General features: G+C 34.8%; 1 protein-coding gene across 1 annotated transcript in view; it reads right to left on the reverse strand.

Annotated features, from left to right (window-relative positions):
• LOC107590744 (mitotic spindle assembly checkpoint protein MAD1-like) overlaps positions 1-12,722 on the reverse strand; it is a 102,739-nt gene that overhangs the window by 54,580 nt on the left and 35,437 nt on the right. Inside the window, exons 12-16 of the mRNA XM_016279651.1 lie at positions 11,293-11,304; positions 8,941-9,122; positions 7,101-7,157; positions 6,729-6,820; positions 4,210-4,300 (exon numbers count right to left, since the gene is read on the reverse strand). Of these exons, the coding sequence (XP_016135137.1) occupies positions 4,210-4,300; positions 6,729-6,820; positions 7,101-7,157; positions 8,941-9,122; positions 11,293-11,304 (434 nt within the window). The remainder of the gene's footprint in view (positions 1-4,209; positions 4,301-6,728; positions 6,821-7,100; positions 7,158-8,940; positions 9,123-11,292; positions 11,305-12,722) is intronic.

The following is a 12,722-nucleotide window of genomic DNA, read 5'->3' on the forward strand; positions in this document are numbered from 1 at the left end:
TACAAAACATCATGAAAATCAAGTCCAATTTTGTCTGAAGACTCTCACCCAGCAAAAATTAATTTATCCAAATTACCCTCCAAACAAAAGGCCCAAAGAAGTGATAGCTCATCCCTGTCTGAAACAAAAGGCTTTATCTTCTGGAAAGATTCTTCATTTGGGTGTAAAACTTCAGGGGTTTAAAAGCCTTCTGGTGAATTAAGGGCCCCATCAAAGAATAATGCCTTGATCTGAACATCTCATTACTGAGCAAATAACACCACCCTGAGCTGAAGACACAGAGGTAGAGAAGAGGAAGACAGACTGAGGGGTAAGGAGGAGAAGACATACGTAACTGCAGAACAGAAGGCGATGAAAGAACAGAAACAAGTAGAATTACTAAAAATGAAAATTACATTTCTGGTAATTGTTACACAATAACTTGGGGAAGAAGGGTAACACGAACAAACTCAAACATGCCAAAATAATCTGTACTCCAGGACAAACTACAAAGAAAAAAAACCCACAATAATAATAAATATAGAGACACTTTACATTGTTTTAATCTGTTAATATTTATATTAATATATAAATTCAAATTATGGACTTATGAAATTGGCATCAAAGATTGCAAAATTTCAATACTACTGGTATCAACTACTGAAATGCTGGTATTGTGACAACCCTAAATGTATGCACATCTGTCAAGTCCATGCGTACATCCCCTCTAACCTTTAAGATAAATGTAATACAGCCTGAATCATGAATGAATCATCGACAACAATAAGAAAAAGACTCGAAAAACCTTAAAGGTTAGTCCTTGGGCCAAAAAAAAAAAAAAACCCTCTTCAAACTGATAAGCGTTGAGTGGGTGGCATTATTAACTGTCTGTGAAGTCACTTATTTTTACTGTGACACTTGAAGCGTCATAGATAATGGATAGAGAAGAGGTCTATAAATATTAGAGCCAAAGTCTAAGCACATTAAGAAGACGAATGAGTGACGCAGCTCTTGAATTCCAGACTTTTCAGTTTGTTTTGGGCTGGCACCAGTGTTGAGGTCTAATGGAGCATGTCTGACTGCATTTCAGCCCACTGATTGCATCATTGAGTCAGGAAGTGAAAAGAAAGGATAAATGGATGGGAGGCCACTGATAAATATAGCAGCACCACAAAAAAATGACAGAAAAATGACGTGGCCTTACATTTACCCATTACGTCACTGATTATAAAGCTTATATTTTTGCCAGTAATAGACTAAAACTAAACCTTTACCCTATCCACCTTATTCTTCCTGTAAGAGTGGGCATGGCCATTTGTAATTTTTATGGGTCTGCTTTCCGGTCTCATCCACATCCAGCTATTTTTAGCTGTACAAAACAGCTCGTTTTGCTGCTTGTATTGCAAATTGGTGCATCTTACCATATTATTTTAATGTTACTCATAACCGGAGTCAATAATCATGCAGATTTACGTTACAAGTTTATAGAATTGTACAGTAAGAAAGTTATTTCCCTTAACCAGGAAATTAACGTTCTTAGAATTGACAAGACAGTTGACCCTGAGTGGTCAGCTAAATATCTACAGTGGATCTAAAATATGAATAATTAATTATAACTAGTTATGGTTAATTATTCATATTTCCCCATGAGCTAATCCGCTACATATCTTAATTGTGAACACTGGTTTGTAGTGCAACAGTTTACTGCACGACACATTGTTAATCTTCTCATTATTTCCCTACAGCGGCTAATGAACGGGAAGTCTCGCACATTCACAGAACACAGCTTACTTCCGTGTTGAAGAATAAGGTGGATAGAATGTGACAAAAGTGCAGGAATTTTCAGGTATTTGCCAATATAGAAACTGAATTTCATACATTAAACTACCATGAGAAAACCTAAACTGTTTTATAATATTAGTTTTAATTTGATATCTTTTGTTCACATTTTACACATCTGTAGCCGTTTTGGCAATGTTTCAGACTAAGAATAATACAAATAATGAATCTTGTCTTTTGATTTCTATTTCTATTAAAAATAAAAGAAATCAAATGTGATTAAGTATTTAATTTTCTGGATTATCTAAAAACATGAATTCAGTATAATTTCAAGGAATAGTTACAATATTCCATTGCAACACAGTACAAGTTATTTTATATTGCAGTAAAGATTTTAGACATAACCCCACCCCTAGTATATAAATATATTATACCAATACACAACCACATACCTAAACAACATAAATATTTAAACACTAGGACTTATAGTTGGAGTTTCCTCTAAGTGCCTCTACATTATTTATTGACTAACAGAAATAAATAAAAACACCACTGTGCTATTATTAAACTAATATATTTAAAAGCATATTAAAAGCTAGCAATCCCCAGCATGCCCAGAGTAACTTTCTACAGTACATGTGCCACCACTTGGTAAAATCATATTACATGTGAAGAGCCATCAAAACTCCTTGTTGAACTATGTTGAGGAATTACTTCCAAGGCCACTTATCTCTGGATAATTTTTTTACCTAAAAGTGGAAACAGAAAGTTGATAGAAAAAAAAAAGAAAAAAAAAAACAGGAACAAGTTGGTAATTGACTAAAGGGAAAAGATGGGTTTTCAGTGATTTGAAGAGGACTGACATATGTGGAGATTTTCAGGCAAACACAATATGGTCAAGTGCCAATTTAGGCTTTGGAGAAGAAACACACATACCTGAGTTACTGTGGAGACCAGATGCAACACAAGTGTGGCTGTGCATTCATAAAAACAAACCCACAGCTAGTCTCAAACAGAGTCTATTGCACATTCATTTTCAGTACATACCAAAATGCCATTTGCCAATGATAATTTGCCAATTAACAATTAGCAATGAACCCATGTTGGTTTAAGGAACATAGGTGTCTGATTTAACGGCACCTTTGAAAAAAAGCACAGATTTGTGAAGAAACAATCTTTCATATTCTATTCAAATTACATAGTTTTTTTATGCCAGAATTACAAAAAGAAAGCAAAATTACCTCACCAACATCATGTACAAATTTACAAGACACCTTTAGTGTCAGCACTAACAAAATATGAATGATATCAGCTATGATTATAATACAAACACAAGTCATTTATTTATTACTCGACTCTCTGGAATACTTGAATCTGATTGGCCAATCATAACATTCAAACATCAAATATTTATGAATAATGACCACTAAGCTGAGAAATTGATATCATACTGCAATGTTCATGTTTTGTACAACGTTACAAAAAAGGGTAAAGTTACAATAGTTGACTTGCTAATATGCACATTTGACAAGCTAAAAGCATGTCTAATTATGAAGTAAATCATAGCACACCCATCAGCTTATATCATGCAGGTCAGAGTATTAACCATCAGGCTATCATCAACCACCACTGAGGCCACTAGCTAATCTTGAAGGTGAAATGTGTAATTCTTTCCAATGTTAAAATACCTCCATCTATCTCAGTTTAGCAGAGACTAGAGCCCCATGATTATGATGAATCATAATTGTGGATTTTTTTCCCAATATTGTAATCAATGTTCACAACAGTGTTGCTGAATTACTTCATTAAACTCTACGAGTTTCCTTCTTCTGTTGAACACAAAAGAAGTTATTTTGAAGAATGTGGATAACCAAACAGTTGCTGGTAGCCATTGACTTCCATGCTACCAGCAACTGTTTGGTTGCTCACATTCTTCAAAATATCTTCTTTTATGTTCAACAGAAGAAAGAAATTCATACAGGTTTAGAACAACTTGAAGGCGAGTACATTATGCCAATTTTCATATTTGGGGTGAACTTTCCCTTTAACAGCATGAGAAACAGAAGTTACTCAAATAATGAATAAATTATAGATAGGGAACAGCATGACAATAAGAGACTGCACCTATCCTAATATACGGTAATCACTGAAGCTGTCACCACAAGTCTACACAGTTTTAGGCAGCAGTTTAGCGTGAGCTCAGTGACTGTCCGCTTATGGGGTTATGGACTCCCACAAATACTCCTTTTATAAGCAATGAAGATGTTACACAGCACAGGCAATCTGTCAAAGCACCTGAAACAACAACCCATGATTCTTAAGAGGCTCTCTGAAGTTCTTATCACTAGAGATGGCCACAGAGTACATATCCAATTAGTTTGTTACCGTTTTTTTTTTTTACTATCAATCCTTATATTTTAATTATTATTTGTTGTTAAATGAAAGTGTCACCTGGAGGTTATGCCTCTCTAGTCTCATCTCCAGAATGTTGTTTTGCTCTTCCAGCCGCTGACGTTCTGCCTCCAATTCCTCAATCTTCTGCCTGAAAAACAAACACATACACGTATACAAGTACAATGTCATTTCTTGTCCTAATGCAGGGCTGTACAGTGCGACATATATGTCGCAAGTGCTATGAAAAAACTGGTTTGTGCGACGAATACATTTACCACTGTAGCACACATGCGATACAGTTTTGCATGTTCATAACACAGCTGCTTAATAGTGTGAAGTGATTTTGTTGTGCTTGTTTGTGTGTGTGAGATTGATTATACTTGGTTTAGGGTTGTGCGATATGATGATTTTTTATGGTGGACGATTAAAATGTCTCCACAATCTGCTTTTGAAGAAATATCGTAGTATCGTGCTACAGCGCATATTCTATCAGCTGAAGTTCTGGCGCTGCCATATCAATATTCTGTACAATGTGACATACATTCACAATCACATCAAATGTTATTTCAGCAGTAGAGTTACACTTACGGGACACAGCACTTATGTGCAATCACAAAAGTATATTATTTGCATCTGAAGCTTTAAGCTTAAGCTCATCAAGCTTTAAGCCTTGCCGCTTAAACGTTTAATTCACGTGCTGTTCTGATGTGCTTCTGAGCGTGTACACATGAAGCGCACTTTCAAACAGAGCCTGATTACTAGACTTATGTTTAAGACTTAACTCAACTAATAAGTTGTCTTACGTGTCTGATTGATTTCGCGTCTAATACTGTCAAAAGCACACAAGGTTTACATATAAAGATAGTTATGTCTAAAATGAAAGTAAACAGTTGAGAGAGAAACGGATGCGTGCAGCTCTTAAAGCAACAGTAATAAACATGCTGCTGCTTGTCATTAAAGGGATAGTTCACCCAAAAAATAAATTTATGTTGTTATTTACTCACTCACATGTTGTCCCAAACCTGTATTAATTTCTTTCTTGTGCTCTACACAAAAGAAGATATTCTGAAGAATGTAACCAAACAGTTGCTGGTCCACATTGACTTTGATAGTAGGAAAAAAAAAATACCATGGAAGTCGCTGTGGACCAGCAACTGTTTGGCAACCCACATTTTTCAAAATAATTTTTATGTTCAACAGAAGAAAGAAACAAATTCAGGTTTAAAATAACTTGAGAGTGAGTAAATGACGGTATAAAAATTATTTTTTTTATTTTTATTTTGTTACCTTGAAAGGCTTTATTTTTTTTACAATAGGGAAGATTGGCTGTACTGCTCAGGCAACTTGCAAAATAGTAAAACCAACATGACAAAGAATCGTGAATCGTGATATTCCTGAATAAAATGGTGATATGATATTTTTGCCATATCGCCTACCCCTAACTTTTGCTACAACTGTTTGGCCTGTGCTACAAAACTTTCAACCTCTGTAGCACCAGCACTATGTGCAAAAAAAGTTAACGTACAGCCCTGCCTAATGTAATGAAACCCACTGTCAAAAACTTAAATCTCAAAAATGTTTTGGTAAAGAATGGAGGAACACAACCATAAAAATTATTTGTTCCACCATGAAAAGGTCAATAAAGGTAAACACAACAGGTTATGATCGCAGAGTAAAGCATTCCATAAATAAGTGTGGTTCAAAATTCTAAGACCACATTGAAAATGTGGAATTCAAAATGTGTAATAAAAGTGTGACAAATCATAAGCAAAAAGACATACCAAATACTAAGAGATTCAGAAAATATTGTTAATATTTAATATTCATATTCACATTTTCACGCAAATTTATATGCCTGAAAAATAATTTGTAATAAAAAAAAAAAAGAAGTAAAATAGTATGACTTTCACTAGTGGTCTCATATATTTAGTGGAACCTTTTGAACTGTTCTTGAATATCCTGTATAATTCTGTAATTTAAAAGCACTGGACAGCATTCGAGTTGGTTTAGTTTTGGTTTTGAAGATTACAATGTGGGGTCTTGGACTTGTATTCAATACAAAAAAATATTCAATTAACGTGTAAACAGCTTAGTGAAATGGTTCCAGGAGAGATTAAATGAAATTCTACAGAGAATAATTACAGGATCAAAAATAAAGAGGAAAAAGGATAAAGTAGGCACTGAATGAAAGCTCACATTTCAAGCAAGGCCACTAAAGCTAATGTAGTATAATCACATTTCCATAGTAATTAGGCAATGCTACAGGCCATGAAAAAAAAACAGACTTCAGTTTCAGTCAGTCTAAAGACCCGTTCACAATGCCAGTGTCTCACAAAATGACATGAACATTTCAATGAGAGCTGGCTATTTTCAGCAACATGAGTGGCAGCAACTGTTCATTGTGTGTTGGTTATCTATGGAAGCATATAAATCACAAAATCAAATCACAAATGTGACTTAATTTCTAGTAACTGTGCTTTTATTTTATTTTATTAATTTTACATGGAAACAGGCTTCCATAATGATCAGACGTGTATGATGCATGTATGAAATTTCATTGATCACATATCTGTTACCTGAGAGAGCTGACTTCCTCTGCTGTTGCTAAGGTGTTTTTCTCAGCATTAGACACATGCTGCTCTTTCAGAGCCTCAAGTTCAGCAGTCATCTGAGCAAGTGATTAAAAAAAACAAAAAACAATGAAAGACAAAACAATCAGCACTGTATGTCAAAAACAGTAATTTACTGTGAATCTCAGAAAAGGAAACACCTGCAGCCTAGCTGCAATGTTATATCTGTCTAATATCTTGACTTCTGCCTAATGTGGTTTTTCATTTTTTGCATGCATTATAGCACAAATTTTAATCAATTATTTATGATCAGAACGGTAGCTGACATAATCGTATAAAAGCCAAAAGAAAGTACCCATGGTGATGAATGTGACTTACCATCTGAACTTGTAATTTGAAGGAGCCTGCCTCCTCCTGGGCTTTAGACAGTTGAGTCTATCAGAGTGAAACAGATTGTTCCCATAAAAATAAGAACCAAGATAGTAAACCATAAAGTCAGTGTCAGCTATCAGTGTCGGATACTTTCAAACAGGCCAGTCATGAGCAAGAATATATCTCATAATAGTGAAACTTTAAGTAAATTTTCTTCCAGAACAGCACCTCTGTTACCTCACTTGTGAGAAATGTCATATAGCTTTTAAGTTGCTAAACTATTTTACTGATAAAATCATTAGAGTAGCAATAACAATGTGTGTGCAAGTATCTGTACTGTGTGTGTGTGTGTGTGTGTGTGTGAGTCTGTAAGGAAAAGAGAGCAGGAAAAATAGAGTAACGTTGTGTGCTTTCCATACATAATAAAACGCAAATTTGTGGCAAAAACATGGAAATACGTTTTTATCTTATTGTTTACTATATTTTCTTGGCCAGTGTCTTTGTGGGTTTTATTTATTTTGCTGTTTTAGGCTGTAAGGACCTTTGAAATAACTGAAATCATTTGGCGAAGTGAAATGGCCATGTAATACGGTCAAGACCTGTCTGGAACTACGTTTGACGTGCATTTCCCTGAAATAATTGCACACCTTAGAACGTTCGTCAGTGTGAAAACAACGGCGATCCGACGAGTTTGAAAATCATGCAGTGTGAACTCTGCATAAGGCACACCTGTGCAATAATCATGCTGTCTAATCAGCATCTTGATATGCCACACCTGTGAGGAGGATGGATTATCTCGGCAAAGGAGAAGTGCTCACTAACACAGATTTAGACAGATTTGTGAACAATATTTGAGAGAAATAGGCCTTTTGTGTACATAGAAAAAGTCTTAGATCTTTGAGTTCAGCTCATGAAAAATGAGGGCAAAAACAAAAGTGTTGCGCTTATTTTGTTCAGTGTATAATATATATTAGTCAATACAGCTGGACAATATAAATAAAACATATTTCACAATATGTATCACCATTTTGCTCATTGTTGCCAAGCACCTTACATTTTAAATGATTACTGTAATAATAAGTATTATTAAATAATAAGTAGATCAAGGCATGTTTTCCACATTGTTTCGCAATAAATGAACATGGTATATGTACCCCTTCCAATATTACAGTCAACACGCTAACAAACGTGATTCATTAAATTATTTATACATCAAACCCAGACAGGGAATGATAAAAACTAAAGCATTGCATTCTTAACGTGAAGAATGTAATTATCATAAAAGATCAACTAGTAAATTATCACTCATTAGAGAAACACTGTCACTCACAGAAATACAAACACCAGGCCAGAAGCAACATCTCCATTAAATGAGCTAAAGAAATGTGTAAGATTACATTCATAAAAATGTAAAAAGGTGTTTAATAACTGAAATATTTGAGATTTATTGTTCCATGTTTGCATTCCCAATGCATTGACACCGTTTTCGAAAAACAATGAGATGAGTAATGAGCGCTATTGCATACATTTATGGCAAGAGAATCATCCACACAAATTGCTGAATCGAATAAATCACACCTAAAGGCCTATTATTTTCTTTCCTTAAAAAAATGTATGTGGTTATTAAAATAAAAAAATGCAATTAAATATTTAATCAATTGAGCACAAACAACAACGTATAATAATATACAGCTACATATGCATTCCATATATATTACAAAAACATTTAAAAACATAAATGTTGCAGTAATGCAAACAAATCACTGGATCAGTGTTCTGAACAGTTTTTTGAAAGGTACATTTGAAGGAATGATTTAGTGTGCATTATGGGTAATGCAGTTCTCACCTCCATCTCAGTATTGTGTGCCTGGACTTTCTGCAGCATGTCCTCTGCCTCCTTGACCCGGAACATGAGTTGAGGGGAGTATTCACTTGTGGCCAACTCGCTGTCGTACGACTCTAATATGGCCCTCATTCCATCACGCTCCTGACCCACATACAAAAGCACAAGTTTCAATTCCAGAACTCAATTCAGGCCAAGCTGGGTCAGTACAATACAAAGAAATAGTGCATATAAAACTAGCTGAAACACTTGTAATTGGCAGGCTTCAGTTGTAATGTCATTGTAACATTCTACATTCTAATACAGGAGGAGAGAAGCAAGAAATATTAGAGGAGAATTAATGGGGTGAATGAGCTCCCTTCTGAGTCTGAGTCATCTGTGTAAATATCTCATTTTAGAGTCGATTAAACAGAAATTAAATCTAGTCTAGTCTCTAAAGCCGAAACCAGCAGGATCAATAAAACACTGTGATTCATTATCCAGAGTGTGAACTGAGAATACAAATTGACCAACAGATTAAAAACAAGCTATGACAAACACATGCCCATAAGCTCCCAAACAAGAAAGGTTGCAAAGGTTAATGTTGAATAACTTTCGCTAAAAGACCTTTAACAACAGTTTAAAGAAAAAGCTAATGATGCATTTGTGGAGTTTTAGTTAAGTTCATCTTATGTAAAAATCAATGTGACCATCAGATCTTCCAAGCAGATATAGTAGTGAATTTAAGAATGTCACATTTCTTCCAAAAATTAAAAGAAAACATCAACAAAGTTGACGGTGAAATTTTCACAGCAAATTTTATAGAACATTTCTCCCCTAGTGTCTCAGTGTAATTGACTGATATTAAGTTTTTGCAATTCCCATTATTTACAATGGTAATTCTCGTGAATGCAATTTTTAATGTATGAAAGTGTAATAAAAGTATTTATTTTAACAATTTAAATTATAATACAATATAAACAAAGCATTTCAACATATTATACTACAATATAGAAAGTATAAGTAATGTACAATTTAAATAAGTTATTGCGCATCATTAATTCAGTAAATGTCCCTACTGGTTATGAAAATCAAGCTTTATTTTCATTATCTTTAAAGCACAATATAATTTTATTCTCCCTATTAATTTTGAAATGAAATACAAAACAGACATGTTTATTACAAGACAGACAGACAGACAGAAAACAGAAAGAACAGGACAATGAAAGAATTTTGTCAAATAGTTTTATTCATAGCTCTGTACAACTTTTTAAAGGTCAAAGAGGTATCCGTCTTATTACCTGAAGTCATGAAAACAGTTCAGGTCTTTCTTTTAATATAAGTTATACTTCCTAAGGGGTTCAACACACTGGCACATATCAGTATATTCACACACATGCGTACTTCAACACACACACACATCTTCAAAAGCTATTTTTCTGCTTCCATTGTAATGAAATTCACCCTTGCTGTTATCTTAAACTCACCTCATTCGTCCTACAGATAGCAAACTCTCATTTAGGACTCTATTATTTTGGCACTGGCCTCAGAGTTTCTGTGCCGGAGAGGGAATCTATATGGGTGAGTGAGTGAGGAAACGAATCTGTGCCGCACTGCAGTTTTTTTTCCCCATCCCTATGGATCTTCATTTAACGGAGAACTTGGGTCAATGCTACAATAAAACCTTTTTATCATGGCTCTTAATCATAGCTTGAAAACTGTTAATCTAATACATTCTGAAGACAGCTAATGCATTTTTCCTGGTTTTGCAGCAGGTGAAGTGCTAAAATTGTCAGTAATGGCTAGTGACAAACAGCCTCCAGATTTTGGCATGTTAATACAACGAAAACGTCAAAGAAAAAAAAAAGAAAAAGAAATGTTTTCAGGATAAATATCCAGCAGACCAATAATGCAGTCTATTACTCGAAGAGAGAAGCACAAAGCGTGATCATAATTAAAATACAAATTATTGAAATGCGATAAAAATGACAATGCTTTCTTGTGATCTTAAAAACCTCTTGATCTCATGTCTAAATGTTGTTTTGTTTGAAATTAGATTTGTCGACAAGTTGTGCAATGCTATTACTGTCCATAAACTTTGAATTAACTGGACAAGCATTTAACGGAGCATACCACCAATGTAATTAACAACTGAATAATAGAGAGACATGTGAGCATGCTTGCTTATCTTTACTCTTAATTACTTGTTCTGACAGCTCTAATTTTCCATGTGCGTTTAGAGCAGCTTCCAGACTGGTAGGCTGGAGGTGAGGATGTTCTGAATGTCTCCAGTGTGGACATCATTACACTCAAACACTGACCTCATTAAAACAAATGCCACCTATTTAGGAGATTATTGAAGCCTTTGTTAATTACCAGTTTTCCAAGCTGTTCAGAAACAAAGAACAAGAGAATAATTCGCATACACAACAAGGTGCTGCTCCAGTGATTTATCCAAATCTCGTCCTAGCCTTTGGAGAGAACTCACCGTTTACACTGAATGAAATCAAATCAGAATCATTCTCACGCAAAAAATGTTGGTGGCCGAGTTTCAGTGCTTCCTTAGTTATTCTTGTTATTGGTGTTTCAATCAGGCTTCTTGTTCGGTCGGGCAAGTAAAATTCTATCAAATCTACTTGTCCCAGACAAGCGTTATTCAAGCCCTGTGGTTCCCGCATGGTTTACTTTGGCTCTACACATATTACAAATTGCGAACTTTATGTCTTCTTCACTCACAGTGACGAACTTCCGGATGTGAGTGTAGCTGTGACGTCAAAACGTACCGGCTCGGAACCAGGCTGATCATGTGGAAAATCGACTAATTCCGGTCCCTGTCCGGTCGACTGTTATCCCTCCCTTAAATTGTTTGGTCACACAAAAATTTAAATTTTTTTCTCACCCTCATGTCATTCCAAACCCATAAGACATTCATCTTTGAAACACTAATTAATATATTTCTGTCCCTCCATTGAAAGTCTACACAACCAAAATGTTGATGCTTCAAAAAGTTTATGAAGAGCCATAAAGAAGCATAAAGAATAAAAAAAAAAACTGATCTGAATTGAAGGGTTTACTCCACATCTTCTAAAGAGACACGATCGCTTTATATGATGAACACATTTAATTTAGGCTGTTATTCACATATAACAATGATCAATGCAAATTCATAAAGCACAACAAATATGGTAAACAGAAGCTCAAATGTGCTTAATGCGTGAAAACAAATATGGTAAACAGAAGCTCAAATGTGCTTACTTAATGCGTGAAAACAGGCCTCTTTCGTTTACAAACAACTGCTTGATTCATATGGATTTATTTTACAAAGTCCTTATGAACTTTCTGAACCATCAAAGTTTTGGCTTCATGCAATGGAGGGACAAAAGATAAACAAAAGTCTTATGGGTTTGGAATGACATGAAGGTGAGTAAATTACAGTTTTCCGTTTTGGGTGAACTATCCCTTGACTAGGTTGTTTAAGTTTCTGCTCACCCAACAGAAATCATTCTAATGTGCTAATTTGGCATATCAAACAGGTTTTTAAAAATGCTTACACACAGTTTTTGAAACTATGGCTCCATTTCTCAGAACTCCACACACAAAACCACAGAACACACACACATGCAAAACATCACACACATCTTGCAAAAGCAAACACTTCATTCAAAACTATTTTAACTATTCTAAAAATTTATTTTTACGTAGTAACTATACACGCAAACAAAATAATTAGCCATATACACGCCAAACTACACATAGATGTCAAAAATGTAAAACACTACTCGTGTTTTTTGCTTGTTCAGAGTCCA

This window comes from Sinocyclocheilus grahami, unplaced genomic scaffold (genome assembly GCF_001515645.1).
Source record: "Sinocyclocheilus grahami isolate Dianchi unplaced genomic scaffold, SAMN03320097.WGS_v1.1 scaffold132.1, whole genome shotgun sequence".
NCBI classification, from domain to species: domain Eukaryota; kingdom Metazoa; phylum Chordata; class Actinopteri; order Cypriniformes; family Cyprinidae; genus Sinocyclocheilus; species Sinocyclocheilus grahami.